Genomic DNA, 19,921 nt, shown 5'->3' on the forward strand with positions numbered 1-19,921 from the left:
TTTTTTATATTACTCCTGAAATGCTTTCACTTTATTCAAGAATATAATAATGAAGATGGCTATCATGTTATACAGCATAATTTACTTTCTCTCTTTCATTCTACAAATATCTGGAATTACCTGGGTGCTCTACATGCAAGCATCACCCACACCATTTGGTACAACTGATGTTACACCTCTAAGATCACTTATGATTGGAGAATCATAAGTATAACAAATATTGCCATAACGTCAAATATTTTCATACGAGGGGATTAAAATCTGCTGTTTTGTTTGTTGAACTTTGTGATGTCGAATTGAGTCGCTAAAAGATATTTTTAGGTTATTACTGAATACAGCGATTGGATGCTTAGTAGATGGGAACGGTAACATGTGGTAATATTAGTTCTAATTAAAATATGTGATAGAGGGACTTCCTTGGTGGCGCAGTGGTTAAGAACCCGCCTGCCAATGCAGGGGACATGGGTTCGATCCCTGGTCCGGGAAGATTCCACATGGCATGAAGCAACGAAGCCCATGCACCACAACTGCTGAGACTGCGTGCTGCAACTAGTGAAGCCCGTGTGCCTAGAGCCCGTGCTCTGCAACAAGAGAAGCCACTGCAATGAGAAGCCTGAGCACTGCAACGAAGAGTAGCCCCCGCTCGCCGCAACTAGAGAAAGCTCACGCACAGCAACGAAGACCCAAAGCAGACAAAAATTAAAAAATAAAATAAAATTAAATTAAAAAAAGTTCAATGACAGGGAATATTGTGTAAAAAAAAATATGTGATAGAATGAGATAGTAGCTGACTGGCTAGGTAACATGCTTCCTATAGGCAGGTTTACACCAGTCATTACAGATTGCTGTGCAAGACATAAATGGATAGTTTTTAGGTTTGTTCTGGAGTTTCGTTCTCAGGTCTTAATAAACAGCCATCAGAAGTATCTTTTAAAATCCCATTTTTGCTTTTGAATTTTCTTTATTCATATGGTTTAAAAGCTGCTTGTGTAATTACAATTTTTAATCAAGAAAAAGCTTTGTCATGAAAATTGGAGATCTCTCTGGTCAGATCAGATTGGATAATAGTTTTAAATTTTTCTTGTGGTTTTCTTGATACTAGACACAGTCTATAGACTCCAACCACCCACCCTTGGCAATTGTCTCCTTCACTAAAAATAAATTCAGCCTCAGCAGAATTAAGGAGAACAGACTGCTTTTGATAAAGCATTAACAAAGTCATCTTATTTCTATTAAAGTGGTTCAGAAGCCAATTAGTAATTTATTCCAGAAACGAAGGTACACAACCGTCCTAGAATTAATGTTCGTTCTCTGCAAAGAATTAGCTTCAGAGCATCCTCCCAGAGCACAAGGAAGACATACGGTGTTCCAAAGGCTAATAAGTAAAGAAACAAGTTTTGGAACTGGAGGGCTTACTCCAGCAAAGTCAATTATTTTAGGTACTAAGGCATCACAAATTATTCCACTAAGCAATTCCTAAGTGGTCACCAATGGCTACCAGGTCCTCTTTCTGTTTCCTTTTTTTATACAATCAAACCCCAAATTAATGGGCTTCCCTGGTGGCACAGTGGTTAAGAATCCGCCTGCCAATGCAGGGGACAGGGGTTCGAGCCCTGGTCCGGGAAGATCCCACATGATGCGGAGCAACTAAGTCCGTGCGCCACAACTACTGAGCCTGCGCTCTAGGGCTCACGAGCCACAACTACTGAGCCTGCATGCAACAACTACTGAAGTCCACGCCCCTGGAGCCCGTTCTCCGCAACAGAGAAGCCACTGCAATGAGAAGCCAGCGCAGCGCAACAAGAGTGGCCCCCGCTTACTGCAACTAGAGAAAGCCCATGCACAGCAACGAAGACCCAACGCAGCCAAAACTACAATAAATAAATAAATAAAACCCAAATTAATGTCTCAAAGTAAAAGTCAGAAAACAATCCAGATCACTCGGTGTCTAACCAGGAAACAGACCATTTGGGTATTTCAGAGAGAGAGAATTTAATACAGGGAATTGGTTACACAGAGGCTGGAAGAGCTGGGAAGCCAAACAGGGCAGTGAAGAGCACAGAAACTGGCAAGAGCAGGAGGCCAAAACCCTGAGCCACAGGGACAGAGGCAGAGGCATTCCTGGAGCTCTAGAGCTGGGGGAGTCCAGGGAAGCTGGACCCGTGGGGGACCGTCCTGCTGGGAGATGGAATCAGGAGACAGGCCACTGCTGGGGACTCTGCTGGACACAGAGAGGGCTTCTCCCTGCTCCTGTCCCTCTCCGTGTTCCCAGCCTGTGGCCAAAGCCAGACAGAAGCCCCAGGCACAAGAGCCTGGGGAACGCAGCCTGCAAGGGGCAGAAGCCCCATGCAGTAAAGCAGGGCAGGGAAAGGCTGAGGAATGCATCCGGACCAGCACACAGCCCATTAAAGGAAGTTAGTTCAAAAAAGAAGAAAAAAACACTTTCAAACCAAACATTTCTGTGGAATACACATTCTATTGTGCAGAAATTCTCCTGTGAATTCCCATCTCCCTTCCTTAGACTAATACTTTCCTCACGAATGTACTAAGTGCCAACCACACGTAAAGCACTGTGTTAGGGGCTGTGCAGATACCAGTGGGAGTCGCATCTCTTCCTGCCCTCAAGGATGCATCTTCTTCAACGCATACCGTCCCTCCCTCTACTCCCTTAGACAGGCCTGTGCTCCAGGAAAACAGAAGGCACCCTTTCCTTTTCCTCCTTTCCCCTATCGTTGGTACTATGACCTGTGACTAGAATTCATCCATTCACTTGACAAATGTTACTTCTAAGAGGTGAGCCAAGCTGTAAAGATAGAATAGGCAGGGACTTCCCTGGCGGTCCAGTGGTTGGGACTCCTCACTTTCACTGCTAGGGCCCAGGTTCAATCCCTGGTCGGGGAACTAAGATCCCACAAGCTACGCAGCCAAAAAAATAAAAACTAATAAGGGCCTACTGTATAGCACAGGGAACTCTACTCAGTCCTCTGTAATGGCCTATATGGGAAAAGAATCTAAAAAAGAGTAGATATATGTATATGTATAACTGATACACTTTGCTGTACACCTGAAACTAACACAACGTTGTAAATCAACTATCCTCCAATAAAAAAAATTTTTTAAATCAAATTTAAAAAAATGGGAATTCTGATTTAATAGTCCCAAAGTGGGCCTGACAGCCTGCATTTCTAAGAAACATCCAGGTGATGCTGATAACTGTGTTTAAGAAGAAAAAAAAAAAAGATGGAAAAGACATTAGCCAGGGAATGGAATTCCTATGGAAAGAGGCAAAGAGATGAGGAGAAAAGAAATTCCAGGCAGAGGCACAAGGAGAAACTCAGCAAGAAGTAAGTGGAGACAGAGAAGCAGTTCGTGGACCCAAAAGCACAGAGAAAAAGGAGAAGGCGGTTGTAGGAGGATTTTAGGTGAGATACTCGATTTCTGTTTCCCTCTTCCTCTCCCTCAACCACTGGACCAGAGGCCACATGACCCGAAAGCCCTCATCTGTCAGCCAGTCAGTGGTTCAATCACTGTAACTGGAAGAGGAAGGAGAGAGAAGCAAAAGGAGCAGAACACAGAGTAAAGACTGCGCCCGGTGCCTCCCAGTCACCCAGAGCAGCTATGGTTCCTGACCCTTTTGAGACCCAAATTGTTCAACCTATCCTTAAAAGAACTGCGCCTGCTAGAATCTTGCCAATAAATCCACCCCCCTCCTTTTTTTGGCCTTAAGTTAGTTTGAAGAGGGTGTCTGTTATTTGCAACCAGGAGTTCTAAGAAAAATCATCATTCCCCTCTCACTTTCCAAAATGTGTTTCGTACTTATACTAAGAACCACAGTAACTTTCCTGATGGGGGCTTTATGGTAGGTGCCACTATCTGTATTTTATAATGAAAAAACGGGTTCTGAAAGGATAACTAACCTGCCCCAAACCATAATACAGTAAATGTTGGCACTGAGACTCAAACGAGGTGACTCTTAAGTCCAAGACTCTTGCCACTAAAAATGCTGCCACTTCCAAATGCTGCCACTTTTAAAATCTGCATCACCAAGTGGGATCCTCCCCTAGCTGGAGTCTCCTCATTTCTAAACCTTATAACACTGTGTCCTTTTGGAATGGATGTGAAGAGTGCAGATATTAGAGTCTGAAGTTCAAAGATTACTGTTACACTTAAAAAACCCTTCATTTTGGAATGATTTTAAATTTACAGAAAAGTTGCAAACGTAGTACAGAGAGTTCCCAATGCCCCTCACTGCTTCTCCTAATGTTAATTTCTTGTGTTACATGGTGCATTTGTCCAAATTAAGAAACCAACATAGCTGCGTTAGTATTGACTGAACTCCAGACTTTATTCAGATTTCACCAGTTTTTCCACGAATGTCCTTTTTCTGTTCCAGGATCCAATCCAGAATCCCATATTGCATTTAAAATGCCTCAATTTTAAACTTAAAAAAACAAAACCAGAGACATTTATAACAACCCAAGTTGGACCTAAATGTAAAGTGCTAGGCTTCCTATTTTTGGACTACCACCCTTTGGAGAATCTCCTTCCAATCCAAACAGCTAAATATTATTTAGGCCTATCAATGCCTATATATATTATCTTTTCTTTTTTTTAAAAAATTATTTATTTATTTATTTGGCTGCACCAGGTCTTAGTTGCGGCATGCAGGATCTTTAGTTGAGGCACTCAGGATCTTTAGTTGCGGCGCTCGGGATCTCTAGTTGCGGCATGTGGGATCTAGTTCCCGGACCGGGGATTGACCAGGCCCCCTGCATTGACAGTGTGGAGTCTTAACCACTAGACCACCAGGGAAATCCCTGTATTATCTTTTCTCCTTTATTTTCCTTATACCTTAACTTGGATTGGAAATACATATATGCATATTTCAAGGAATCAGACCAATTTAGCTTTCTTAATATTGTGCCACTGCAAATACAAAATCTTGATGTTTTTCTTTGTATATCTTCCAGATTTTCTACAAGAAATAATTTTATACTCAGAAAAAAAGTTTGGTGTGCCATCCTGTACTTCTAAAAAGAAATAGGATTTTTTCTATCATTGATTCCAATAGGATCATTCATGTATGGAATATGTCCTCCAAGAAGATGCTAGACTTTGAAGAGGGCCCGGGTGCCAATGTGCATTTATCCTTCCCAGTCAAAGCTCAGGCTGAATCAGCATTACAATCTGTCCCAACTTGGAGATCTACCTAATTTGATTCTATATCAGTTAAATCATTAAACTGTTTTTTTCCCTGAGATATAATATTTAAAACTGATTAAATTACTGCTGTCATTTCTTCACTCCTTCCGTGCGTTAGAATTATACAGCTATGCCCTTGTCAGATGACTTTTTAGCATGTGCCACTAAAGTGCACGGGGTATATTACCCTGTCTCACTGACGTCCGCCTTGGCCATGTGACTTGCTTTGACCAATGAAAAGTGGGTGAAAGGGACTTTGTGTCAGTTCCAAGCTGAAGCTTTAAGAGGCATCATAGGTGTCTGCTCATGCTCTGGCTTCCTGTGACCACCTGAGAAAACTGACCCAGGCCACCATTGTCCCTTTAGATTGGGCCCAGAATTAAGACATAGAACAGACTCAGCTGACTAGAAGCCTCAGGTCCAGCCTGGCCTGGCCACGCCCCACCTGGACCAGTCGAGTACAGTTGCTTAGCAGACCTGTGTTTGCTGTTGTAAACCACTGAGATGCTGAGGTATCTGTTATGCAGCCAAGCTAATACACCAGACTAGACAAAGAAATTAACTTCTCTTAAGCCTCAACAACCCGTTTTGGAATTAGAGCAACCCGTCTGAAGCAGATTCAACTTACTTCCAGGCATCAGTTCAAAGTGAGGCCTTCCTTCTTCAGTGGACAGAAGAGTAGCCAGTTTCCCTTCTATCATCTCTCCATCAATGAATTTTCCATACAGGGCAGTCCTCTCATCAGGGTACACATATGCTATCTTTTCTCCAGTCATCTCTCCATCTTCATTTACTTCTCCTACAAGGCTGCCTCCATCCTGATGGGAGAAACCCAAAACCAGAAAATATTATATATAGTATTTATCTATATGACATGAGTTCAAGACATTTCCCTTGTGCACTGCCATTGTTAACAGCACTAATATGGATCACAACAGTTTCAGAACATGAGCATGAAAAGCATGAGGCATCTCTCTCCTCCCCATCCAGTCCCCTATAAGTTATATGCACAGGGGGCATATAGCCTGATTTAGAGAGTCAAAGACGGAGTTGTGCTTTATGATCCTTGGACAAGCTCCTGATACTCTAACTTGGTTTGTTATTTAAGAAACAAACATGTTGTATTTGTGATGTAAGTTACAATCATCGAAAGGAAATGTAACTAAGGGTTACTCTGGGGCAATATCAAATGTGATGAGGTAGCAGGACAGTCTTAACTACTCCTATAATTTCACTTCTCAAATATTGAATTCTGGATTTCTGGTCTAGTAAGAAAATCTTAAGTTCAAAGTTACTTAAGAATTAGTTTAGTATACATGAGTAATGGGAGTCATCCGCACTTTCTAAGGGATAAACAAAAGGACTTGTGGACACTGCCTTTCTGAGAATTCTATTCCATCACTTTTTTTGGAGTTAGAAGGAAAAGTGAAAAAAGATCAACTAAATTCTACGCCCTTCCCCATCACTTCTTTCTTCCCACTCGTCTTTATTTACTTCTCCCTTCTCCCTCCTTCCAGGAGAGAAGTCAGCTGTGCTTCCTCTTTAACTGTCATTTGCTTCATTCCAAAGGGTCATTAAATGCTTTAGGGCAGAGGCTATCAGAGAATTCTGCATCCTGGTACCAGTGCTAGGGATACAGTAGATGATATAAATATTTTTAAAACTGAATTGGGATACTAAAACCAATAAATAATTTTAAAAAATCTGATCTAGGGTGCAAGAGATGTTTCCCTTTCTTTTTTTTTCCCATCCAGAAGGTCCTTATGGTATAACTGAAAATCTAAGACCTTCGTGGGTCTGACACAAGACTAGTAAGCCCATGACATCTTCTAAAAGCTTGGATATTCCCCCAACTGAAAGGTTCTAGAAGCAGCTACTCAAAGTCAGTGACGTGGGATGACTTTTAAGTGATTCCAAATGCTGTTTACAGAGAGACAGCAGGAAGAAATACCACCAGGTACAGGATTTCTACAGTTCATCGTAGTCCAATTGCTCTTTGGAGAAAAAAGATTATCAATTAAAAAATGAATCACAGCACTTCCATAGAAACAAAAATACTTGGAAGCATTTTTCATGGATAGAAAGTGCATTAGCGACGTATTATTGCTCTTTCTCCTTCCCGAGTTAATTCTTAATAACCCAGCCCGTACGGGGATGATACTTTTTGCAAGGTCTGCCTTCAGGCTTTCAGTGACTGAGCTGAATGGTGTATTTATGCTTCTTATATGCCGTAACTAATATAAGCCATCAACATGATTATTTCTTCAGAACAGGATTCTGTCTTTCTAGGGTCTCACGTTTTTCTTCCCCCTTATGTGCTTTAAACTTCCAGTTTGGGGGGCAAATGATTTTATTTGTCTAGAATGATAAAGCAGAGATTCTTCTTTTTTTTCCAAAAGGAGTTATGAGTTGTTTTTCTTTTTTTGCGGTACGCGGGCCTCTCACTGTTGTGGCCTCTCCCGTTGCGGAGCACGGGCTCCGGATGCACAGGCTCAGCGGCCATGGCTCACGGGCCCAGCCGCTCCGTGGCATGTGGGATCTTCCCAGACCGGGGCACGAACCCGCGTCCCCTGCGTCGGCAGGCGGACTCCCAACCACTGCGCCACCAGGGAAGCCCGGAGTTATGAGTTTTTAATTAAAAACTTTCCATCACTGTTTTAAGGTCAAATTTTGAAAGAAATAAACTGTCCTTAGAGTGAGCTTACAAATCCTGTAGGGAGGATCATTATTTTTGCCTCCCCTTGTTCCTGCTTTGACTTCATGTCACAAACACTTCTTTGTTGGCTGTGTCAGGGGTGCTGGGGAAGAAACTGCTCCTTTTTCTCCTGTGCTCGGTGGCTCCCCCTCATGGGAGGAGAAATCGTTCACTTGGTTAGTGAGAAGGCAGGATCTGACACCCACTGACACCCAACTCTACTGGGTAGGGGTTAACGGCATCAGGCTGCTGCTCTCATGTGTTCTGCACTTTCGCTCACCTGTCTTGGGAACTGACAGTGCCCACAGGCTGCACCTGCTCCCCTCTCGGTCCTCTCCTCTCCCTGGGGAAGCTCCCCCAAGCAGCCCTACTCCTCAAGGGAAACCTGCAGCTTTCTAGCTGCTCTGTGGGCAGCTGGCCCATCCGTTTAGTTCAGAGGGGCAGGAGTAGAAGCCCAGGCCACATCTCCAGTCCAACTCCGCCATAATGAAGCCAACATCCTGGTCCCTGATACCTACGTCTATTTCTTAATTGATTCCCAGTCCAGAGAGCAGAGCAGTGGGGTGTGATTACCAGCCTCCCCCAGCCCCGACCCCAAATGCCAACAGATACTATATACAAAGTGTTATCAACCAAGTTGATTTTTAAAGCTTGTAACTCCCTAGTGCTTCTTCCTTCCTAAGGCAGAGTCTTCTCTCGGTGCTTTAAAAGACAGTGATTAAGGCTGAAGGCTAAAATGCAGCTGCACATTCTAGGTTTCAAAATGCAACTACATTGAGCCAATCGGATCCATTCACCTCAGTTCATCGTTGATCTCCTCTAGGGACTTAAATTGATCATAGTCACAAGTAAGATGACAGGTAGTGGGAGAATCTGGTAATCCGCTACCTCTTTCCTAGACCCACCCTCATGAGGAATTCCACGTTCCCAGGCTTCAAGATTCACTGTCATATCGGCAGCTCCCCAGCACTGGGCAGCAGGAAGCTTATCCTGCCTACTGATGAAGCAACGAAAGTTTCAGGCTTCCTAACTGGTAAGTACCTCCATCTCTTCTCCCTCTGTAACTGAAAGGACTTGTGAGCTATTGCAGATCCTACCAAGAGAATGTGTAAATGCTTTCGTAATTATTTTAAAGAATGTTTTACAATATTTTTTCTTATGCCTAGAGTATAGCTTACTTTTTAGGAACAATAACATGTAAATAGATTTAGCTGGGACTACTCTTCTTGTTATACATGTTTTTATTAATACTTTTAAATCAAAAGAGGATACGGTTAAGACTAAGAAAAAAAACGTATTTTGACTTAAGCTCTGGACAAAATAAAATATTTCCTCAGGTTTATTTTCTGAAACATTTTCTGGAAATTCACTACAAACAGATGATGTATTTGAAATGCAAACAAAAATTACAGCATTAATTCCCAGCCATGGGTTTTGCCACATTTTTTTGCTCTAGTCAGCTCCAGAAAGATCATAAAATGTTATCAAATACTCAGAGGAAGTTAATTTTAATCACCTTGATTTAAGCAAGATAAACCAGAAAGCAGGGAGTAGGATTGTAAAATCAAGTAACAATAGTGTAGTAAGTCCAAAAAGATGGGAAATTGCTGGATTAGTTCTTACATATGAGAAAGAATAACATTAATTGCAACAACGAGACATTCCAGCATCTCTTTCTATATCCCAAAGGAATATTTTTAAAAAGCAATATATTTTTGTCTTTATTAGTGGTACAATCAAACCAGTTTGTCCCAGCTTGTTTTCATCATGACTAATCATTCCTTTCCAAAGCCACCCTGAGGAGAAATTCATAGTAGATCGGAGCACAACAATCAAAGTCAATAGTGAAACTGTGAGAGGATATCCCCTTAAGCTGTTGGCTTCAGCTACCGACTCTCAAGTTTCACAGCCTCACATTTCCTAAGATAGAGAATACATTTTGTTATTCATTGGGAAGACTCGAAGCATTGTCTTAAAACTCGTTACTTTCCAGCAAAATGAACAGTCGTGAGGCTTACTGGGTAATATATCCAGCACACTCCATGCCGAATGTTATCTTTATATTGTCCCTTGAAGATCAGTCTTCCATCTGTGTCGTACTCCTGGGCAGGTCCATTCAGCTCTCCGTCTACATATGTGCCCTGGAGAACTCCTCCATCCTCATAAGTGTAAACTCCCTGGCCCTGCAGGGCATCATCCACATAATATCCCTCCAGGGTGCTGTGAGAGAAGGGAGAACAAAAGAGAACAGTCAGACAGTGACTCAACTCTCTTAAAAGAAAGGATCACACCACGCCCAGCTCTGTTCCAATGCTGGCCTGTATTCAGTACATCCTCCTGAATTCTCCGAGATTGCTAGGAAAAATACTCCCAAGATATGGGTAGGATTAGATACTGAAAGGGAGATTTAATTCCTAATCTCCTGGTTCCTATTAATCCAATTTCTCTACTGGAGGAAATACAGAAGAAAGAAGCCACAGGTGGCAAAGAACAAGCCTCATCTAAGTATGTTTCCAAGGCTAGATGCCAACCAATACCGGGCAATAGAAATTCTGGTGTTACCCTTTCCACACATAAACCACCCTTTCCACACATAAACCACTCATGCTTAATTTCCCTCAAGAGTTCCAGAATTCACTGGGAGTTCTCAAGGGTCTTTCAGATGGCTTGTATATAGTGGTCTCTAGTAATACAAATGTGGTTTAGAACGTGTAGATGTCTGCTTATCTGTCTTAAGCCATTAATGCATTATTTATCGGTGACAACCATAACTGGTATCCAATCAAAAGTATCCCCATCCATCTCTTTGGAAGATATATGGGGATTTACTCGTGTGTGCGTGCGATCATGGGAAATAGGGGCAAGTAAGGAAGATGGCCCGCTCAACCTTGCTACTATCATTAGCAGCCTGATAAAGTTTGAGACCCGTCGTCCTAGAACAGAAGAAAGCTCACAAGGGTGCTCAGGGTGATTTTACAAGAACCTTTTTCTCTCCTCATAAAACACTCCTGGAATTTCAATACATGTTTTCAGTGTCAGCCTCGCAAAGGCCATTATGCAATGAAACTAACTTTATCCAAAAATTCCCTTCATGAACTGGAATCTGGAATGAGGGGAAAGACCGGCTCAAATTATTTTTTACAATTAAAAAGTAACATGTTTAGCAACAAAGACAGTTTGATTATTTTAACATGTGCAGATAACACTCATTCATTAATTCAACTAACAGACATTTACAGGGTGCCTTCAAGTAGTGAGCGTCGTGTGAGGATCTAGAAAGCATGATGAACAAACACAGAACCAGGAGACCGGTACTGGGGACAGGTGGGACCCAAAGGGGGCCATGGGGACCGAGGTGGCTGCACCTGAGTCTGCCTGGAAAAGTGCTGTCTTGCTCTAATGAATGACAGAATGATCTGTAATTATTAAATGAAAAGCACAGTCTAAATAACGATAGCCTCTGATTACATTGTAATTATACTATTTGTAGTCTCCCAAGGAGATAAATCGTTCTCTTTCAGTTTTGTTTGTACTATCAATGATAAACAGGCCTAGTAAATTCATGAAGAGAAAAAGGTGCACTTTAGCACAGCCCTTGCATCAATAATCAAAATTCTATGTCAGTGAGGTCGGAATTAAGGAGATTCGGCTGTCATTAGACTCCTGCCATGAAAAAAAAGAACCTTGGTGAAGGATTACTAATCAACTGACATAATGATGCAATAGACAGGGCAAAAAACTATTTAATCATCTATCTTCAGTTTGGGGATTGCCAGATAAAACAGAATATGCTCAGTTAAGTTTGAATTTCAGATAAACAACAAATAATTTTTTAGCATAAGTATGTCCCAAATATCGAACTGGATATAGTTGTACTAAAATATTTTTCGTTGCTTACCTGAACCATTTTAACTGGGTGCCCTGGATTTTTATTTGCTAAACCTGGTGACCCTATTGACTTCGAATTCTCAGCAGCATTCAAAATGTTACTGTGTATGTTTGGGCAGAATTATCCCCTGACAGACTAGTCTGCCAATGTTTCTTAGGTTTATGATGAAATCTACAAGGCATGGGTCTCACGAATCAGTTAACCAGTCCTGTGGGTTTGCACATATTTCCCCCAGGTCATGCCCCGTAGTTTGTCCCGCCCTCCCTCAGAGCAGAACCTTCCCTTATTAGTATCCTAATCCTAAGAACAAACTGCTCTTTCCCGTAGCTCAACGAACGTTAAGATTCCCAAATGCAAATTCTTAGGTATTGGAGAGCAAAACTTACTGCATTGTTTTCCAGCCCCTGCCTGAGGAAACAGCTTAGCTTCCTTAGTACATTTTTTTGGTAGCTTGGATGGAATCTGATAACAAAAAGGGGGCATGTTATCACATGAACTGGGGTCTCCAGGGCAATAAAAAATGATAAGGCTTTGAAATCCTTTCATTTCAAAGGAAATAAAAGCTTCTTAGTCTGGTGTTAAAGGCACCACCTTTCTTTCTAACTTTTTCCTCCAGAGGAGGCTGGCAAACCATGGCCGGCTGCCTGTTTTTGTAAATACAGTTTTACTGGAACACAGCCATGAACATTCCTTTCCGTATCCTCTGTGGCTGCTTTCATATGACAACAGCAGAGTTGAATAGTTGCAACAGAGGCCGAATGTGGCCCAAGCAGCCTAAAATATTTACTATCTCACCCCAGGCAGAAAAAGTTTGCCGACTCCCGCTCTAGAATCCTCTGCTCACATTAGTTTATTCACTGGCCCCAAGCACACATCTATGTATCTTAGCTCCTATACTATGTTTTCCCTGCCTCTTCCCTTAAAACATATGTAACCAAACTTTTAAAATCCCTGAGGACACATTCAGGAAAAAAAAGTTACGGGTCACATTTTCCTTTTTTTAAATTCAAAACAAAAATGACTTTGGGAAAAGAATGAATATTCTCCAACCTCTGGTCTTTTTCTATTTCAGAAAGAAATCGACTATGAGAAAATGGCACTATTTTGTAGCAACTCAATCATTAATATCTGGTTATATCTGAGAAGTAGCTATGGAGGAATAACTTTCTAATCTTCCTTGCTGAAACTGGATTGGGAGCTGTGTTGTGGAGGAAGGTGTTCTCATCACTGGCCTCCCCAGAGCCTACCCATCCTCCATATGGAGCCGTACTTCCCACAGAGTCTACCTTGACCTCTGCAACCACAGTCACTGAAGCCTAGTCATGGACTAGTACAGGATGTGCCACGTCTTTATCCATGATCAGCTTACGGGTCCTATTTCTCTAAATAGATTGTAAGCCCTTTAGAGGAACAAATTAGGCATTATGTATTCCTCCCTAACATATAAACACAGCATATCTTCAAGTGATATTTCCTAAATGAAAGAGTGGAACTGGGATAATCTTGCTTTGAGAAGAGAAAATTGAGAGGGAACATAAGGATGTTAAGAGTATTTCTCAAGTGCAGGGAGGATTCTTTATATGAGGTGTATGTGCATACAGTCTGCAAGTTAGGAAAGTTTCTTAAACGCTCTGCTTTATTTCTCCATTTGTAAACTGCAGCTGCTAATAGGGTTATTAAAAAGTACATGGGTTAATACATATTAAGTGCTTAGAAGATGATCTGAGACATAATGATTGCTCGAATAAATAACAGCTATTGTTATTAAGCATGCACTTTCATGTACATGATGGTGAGCTTTCTACTGAGAAACTTGGCCTAAAACAGCAGCAGCAGGGAAATAGTTATGAGACACTGGAATAGATCGTCAAAGAAACTGACAACACTGCTCTAAATCTACTTAAAAAAAAAAACAAGTAAGGCCTTCCGTGGTGGCGCAGTGGTTAAGAATCCGCCTGCCAATGCAGGGGACACGGGTTCGAGCCCTAGCCCGGGAAGATCCTACATGCCGCAGAGCAACTAAGCCCGTGCGCCACAACTACTGAGCCCACATGCCACAAACTACTGAAACCCATGCGCTTAGAGCCCGTGCTCCGCAACAAGAGAAGCTACCCCAATGAGAAGCCCACGCACCGCAATGAAGAGTAGCCCCTGCTCACGGCAACTAGAGAAAGCCTGCGCGCAGCAACAAAGACCCAACATAGCCAAAAATAAATAAATTATATATATTACTTAAAAAAAAACCCACACAAGTAAGAAAGATCCCTCTCTGTCTGAGGGAAGGATGGAATAAATGCTTCTTTAAGTGAAAAAAGTAATATGTATTCATTGTAAAGTGAACAAATAAATCAAATACTACAAAGATGCAGAAACTCCCAGTACTCTTACCCAATTTGGCAATTTACCATTTAAGACTTTTTTCCATTTATATATTAAGCATTTTCCCACCTGTGTGGTTTTTTTTTTTTTAACAAAAAAGGGGATCATATCATACACAATGTTCTTGACTTGTATTTTCTTAAAATTTCTTTCAACATCTTGGCAGATTTTTTAGTATGTTAAGAAGCTGCAAAACTGGTTTGATTTTTCTGGTACCAGCATCTGAATCAAATAACTCGAAAACATGGAGAAAATTTAAAAATCAATTTTAATTAGATTTCTTTCTTTCCATATACACAGACCATTTTCATCTGTTTTATCAAAGCTCTTGTACTTAAATTTCCAGTATTAAATTAAATGAGAAAATCTAACTTACGAAGAAATGAAAATTTTTTGTAATTGTTTACCTAGACTGATACAGCTGCAATCTATTCAACTATTTTCATTTTAAAATTCTCTTTAATATCTGAATACACAAAAGTGTTCTTAGGAGACTAAACAGCTTTGGCTTTTCCTTCATATTTTGGCCTCTAGAAGGTTTGGGGCTTTCCAGCTCCTGAGGCATAAACTCTGTTCCCTCCCCCACTGTGTTGCCTTTCTTTTGTCTGGTATAGAATCAAGAGGGAAATTTTAAATGAATGATAATTTTACTTTAAATTCCTGTCTCTAACCAAATTAAATTGTGACTCTTAGTATTTAAACATTGTCTTAAGAACTAGTTATATGACAATATATATTATCTCTTTTTTTTAATTGAGATAGTACTGACATATAACATTATACTACATATTATCTCTTAAAATCTTGAAAACTAAGTAAAGAAGAACATCAATAACAAACCCAAATCATCTGCTGGGGCTATACGCAACGAGAAACTTCAGCTTCTTCCAAGATGTGACAAGCAAACTGAATGGAGCTCTGTAATGCTTCCATGTAATCCAGTGCACTATCTTCAAAGTTTCTTATGCTTTAATAGAAGATCTATGAGTCCGTAGTTTCTGATTGTTATAAAGTCTCAAGATAACAGTAAAATATTTGAAGAGCAATTAGTGAAATTTAGTTTTGTTCTCTAAAAATAAACCCTGAGAAAACCCTGCTGGCCATTGTTATCAACGGATAATAATTAACAGCAGTAATAAAATATAATAGTAACAATGATAACAATAATAGTCCATCCTTGATCTTGAGGACCTTATGCTAAGTGAAATGTCAGGCAAAGACAAATACTGTTATGTGGAATCTAAAAAAGCCTAACTCATAGAAAGAGAGTACAGCAGTGGCTGCCAGGGGCTGGAGGATGGGGAAATGGGGAGATGCTGGTCAAAGGGTACAAACTTCCAGTTCAACTTGGCTTGAATCTCAGCTCCAGCTCTTACCAACGAGGTCACCTGGGGCAAGTTAATTCATCTCTCTATGCCTTAGTTTCTTCATAAGTACAACAAAAAAGGATTATAAAATCTACTTCACAGATTGTTGTGAAGGCTACATGTCCAGCGTTTGAGCAGATGGTAGGTATTCAAAGTTATCCACCTCATTCCCTCTCCCTTTCTTATACATCACAAAAATCTTTGCCTCAACCAGAACTGTTCCTCAGAATACAGATGAATGTATTTGTTGAGCCTGGTTCCAACAAAAGCGATACAGAAGGGACTTTTGCCTTGTGTAGGAGGTTGGGATACATGAGTTCCAGCTCCAATTTCTCTAAAATGTGACCAAGCACTTTCTAAAAACCAGACAAAAGAACTCCTGCATGGACCTGACACCTGGAAAACATCAGCCTTCTCAGTGGCTCATCAGATGGGCAGCTTCTCTTAGGCTACCTGGTCAATGATCAACTACAAGGAGCCCGCTTAGCCGGATTCGTTAGTGGAGCAAATCAACATCAGAAGATGACTTGGGCAGAGGAGGATAAGTCATGGAGTAGCAAATAATATCTTGAAATCTAATTGGCATGTCCGGAGGAAGCATCAATAATGTAAAAAAAAAAAAAAAAACCTGAATGAATTCACTTATCTCTCTCTCATAATCAGGCTAAAAACCACATGATGCCCTAATATCTCACAGCCCAAAGCCAAACTGCATTGAAATATCTCTTTCTTGTTACCATTCTAAGATTTAGAGAAGTCCTGCTAAATTGTCTTTACATCCACCAATCTTGTTTGAGATGAGAACAATTCAGGAAAAAAAATACATTAACATGAACATCCAGAATCTGGGATTAGTATAAAAAGTAGAGATGTGTAGGGCTTCCCTGGTGGCGCAGTGGTTAAGAATCCACCTGTCAACGCATGGGACATGGGTTCGAGCCGTGGTCCAGGAAGATCCCACGTGCCGCGGAGCAACTAAGCCCGTGAGCCACAACTACTGAAGCCCATGCTCCGCAGCAAGAGAGGCCACCGCCATGAGAAGCCCACGCACCGCAACCAAGAGCAGCCCCCGCTCGCCGCAACTAGAGAAAGCCTGCGTGCAGCAACGAAGACCCAACACAGCCACAAATAGATAAATAAGTAAATTTTAAAAAGACAAACAAAAAAATATCTCAAAACTAGCGAACATTCTGAAGCTTCTGAAGCTGACACAGTAGTAAAAAGGTAAAAATGTACATTTTGGCTATTTAAACTGGTTTAGAAATAGATAGCTAGTTCCTTATTTTACCTCGAGTATTCTCTGCCAACAGTGGTGGCAGAGAATAAGATGCTTAAATTCTCTGCCAACAGTGGTTTACCTCTGTGACCTGAGGACGGGGGTAAAAAAAGGGGGGGAGCATGTTCACTTTATACATTTCTGTATTTCTTGAAGTTCTTTTTTCTACCAAGTATTTGCTACCTATGTAATTAAAAAAAAAAAAAATATTCTGCTTCTGTTTTTCCAGGCCATCTTTCCTGGTGATCTGAATATTTAAAATTCTTATTCAGGTTTATCATATTCTATGTAAAGGGGAAGACTGATTCCAGAACTTTCTTGATATAAATTTTTGTTTGAAACGTTCTCACAAACCACACACCCAGTCTATGACATAGATTGTGGTGACAGTTTCATGAACGTATACTTAACTCTAAATTCATGAAGTTGTATATGTTAAATAGGTACAGCCTTTTGTATATGAATCATGTCTCTAGTTTAAAAAAAAAATCGCAATCAGGTTTTATATAAGATTAGAATGCATCAGGCCAAATCTTCTGTCACTACACTAGAATTTTCCAAACACAGCCTCCTGTAACTGCAAATAAAGCCTCTGATGGGAACATAAGCGAGTACTACAGGTTTGAACAACTTTTAAAAACTCTACCATAAACCTTTTGTTTCCTCAACTGTTATTTCAAAACCTTGATGTCACCCTTTTGGGAGGAATTTTTCCAGACTAAAGCCTCCTGACTGGCAGTAAAAGCACTGAGTGCCCACTTTGTTTTTTTTTTTTTTTTGCGGTACGCGGGCCTCTCACTGTTGTGGCCTCTCCCGTTGCGGAGCACAGGCTCCGGACGCGCAGGCTCAGCGGCCACGGCTCACGGGCCCAGCCGCTCTGCGGCACGTGGGATCTTCCCGGACCGGGGCACGAACCCGCGTCCCCTGCATCGGCAGGCGGACTCCCAACCACTGCGCCACCAGGGAAGCCCCCACTTTGTTTTACCCGATACATCAGACCCTAAAAATGGGGTGCAGTGATAGGGAGAAAAATTAATAGAGCAGTGTAAAGTAAGCTGCTGCTTCATTAGAGGTGACCGACTTCTCCATGACCACTTCCTGCATCCCCCTTAGAAAGATCTAATAGATTCCACAGCCTTTATTGCAGTCATAAGACTCACTAACTTTTCCGCCAACCCTTTTAGCAGATGTCTCATAACATGATCATCACTGGGCTTACGAATGAAGGTGCCGAGGACCTTTTGAGAAACTGTCACCACACTGCTTCATCCCATGTCATAAAAGCAGTGATACTGCCCTTCTCCCCTCAAGGTATTAACAAGGGTAAACTTTTCAGGTCCTTGCTAATACCGCCACTCTTTGAGTCTACCATTGGACCCAAGTCTCTCCAGGTGTTTGAGTGGTAGGTATAAAAACCAGTGAATTCGTGCCTCTAAAAGAAAAAAGAAAGGCAATGAATTTCCTTCTATTCCATAGATAGTTACTGGCCTAGTGCTTCAGCCTCAGCCCCTGCTCCAGCTTTCCCTGGTCATGACTCCCATGCAGATCACTGCATTTGTACAGCACACTGGGGGAACTGGATGAAGCTGGTCAGAGCCAGACGTGACTGGCTTGACACAGGGAGGGAGGGAGGCGCTTGGGAAGTCTCAGGCCCCACTCAGCCCCGCAGGGCTCATTCCTGACACACTGGTTGGGAAGCTCAGCCTAGCCCTTCAGCTCGATGAGTCTCAGGTCCGTGAAGCGAGCCAGTAACCAATACTAAACTCAACAAAGCCTGCTGGACTGTTTTCCCAGAGTCAGTCAGTTACTGGGTATGACCTTCAAACTATGAGATTTAAAACAGCAGCGTGTGCACGTGCGTGTGCGTGTGTGTATGTGTGTGTGTGTGTGTGTGAATGCTACCCTCTTTTTCGTCTCCCATCCTCATTCAGCAAGAATTTTTTTTTTTAATACCAAATTAACAGAAAGTGCTATGAAGCATAGAAGATGGAACAGATACAGACTGTGCCCTCAAGGAAACCTCTCTCCTGTAGGGGAAGGAAGACATGTATATAAATATATATTTGCTGAATGAATAAAAGAAAAATTGCATGAGGTAAACAGTGACGCTTTCCAGAAAAGAGTTATAAATAAACTTCTATGGAAGTGAGGCAGGAAAAGTTTCCTTCTGGACAGGTTAAAGGAATCGTGAGAGAAGAAAGCACTGAGACCACATCCAGTAAGAGGCTGCTACGGGACTCAGTTATCCACCAGGGCAGAAGAAAGGAAGCAGAATATTCGACCATTTAACATGAATAGTTTGGAAACCAATTTCTGCTAAAAAGAGGTGGGGTGTGGGGTTGAGGACAGTGGGAAAGAGAAAGTTGGAATTAAAATAAAAATTTACAAAAGTTCTCTGATAGGTTTTTATTGCTTTCCCCACCCCTCCTTATATCAGATAATTGAGAGCCTGAGGACCTGTTAATATTTTTTAAAAGCGACTCATTCCACCTACAGAAAAGGGATTGTGGGTTACAAGCCAGTCCCTGCGATCACCCTTCAACTATCAGCTTAGACGTTTTCTTTCCTGAAGGAATTCCAAGGAATAAGGAAGCTTCAGCTCATCACCAATGTCAAGAGTTTACAGTAAGCGGTGCTGTGGCCCACAGAATTCTATAACCTGCTTTAGCTAAATCCATTTCTGAATTACCCAGTCAAGTGGTATGAACAGAGCTAGTCCTTCCATGGCTCTGAATTCCTCTAAATGCTGGAGAAATTTACACGACCGCTTTTCATTTCTGAAGCGGACACGGCTTAAAAGTCACTGTTGGCCCATGCAACCCCATCTCTTCTTGAAAGAGAAAAGTCCTAGTTATTTCCACCTATCTCAAGAGGGTGAGAAGCTTCTGCCTCACAGCGTTCTCATACGGGAGGTGAAAGCAAGGTAAAAGAACCCTGCTGTGAAAAGTATTTTCACTAGTGGTAGAACACAGGAAATACTAGTTACGACATCAGCATTAAGGTATCGCACACAATGTCCAGTCATCCCAAAGACAAGCATTTAGAACACTGTGAGTCTGCAGCTGTACCCCTCCTATATCTACCCATCTTACTGCTTGGACCGCGATGACGTG

The 19,921-nt window shown here is 41.6% G+C and overlaps 1 protein-coding gene across 1 annotated transcript in view; it reads right to left on the bottom strand.

Annotated features, from left to right (window-relative positions):
* The window catches only part of SETD7 (SET domain containing 7, histone lysine methyltransferase), a 48,886-nt gene that overhangs the window by 18,463 nt on the left and 10,502 nt on the right, over positions 1-19,921 (bottom strand). The window contains exons 3-4 of the mRNA XM_027117032.1: positions 9,916-10,117; positions 5,831-6,020 (exon numbers count right to left, since the gene is read on the bottom strand). Coding sequence (XP_026972833.1) covers positions 5,831-6,020; positions 9,916-10,117 — 392 coding nt within the window. The remainder of the gene's footprint in view (positions 1-5,830; positions 6,021-9,915; positions 10,118-19,921) is intronic.

Source organism: Aethalodelphis obliquidens, unplaced genomic scaffold (genome assembly GCF_003676395.1).
Source record: "Aethalodelphis obliquidens isolate GAN/ISIS:26980383/991018 unplaced genomic scaffold, ASM367639v1 scaffold17, whole genome shotgun sequence".
Classification (NCBI taxonomy): domain Eukaryota; kingdom Metazoa; phylum Chordata; class Mammalia; order Artiodactyla; family Delphinidae; genus Aethalodelphis; species Aethalodelphis obliquidens.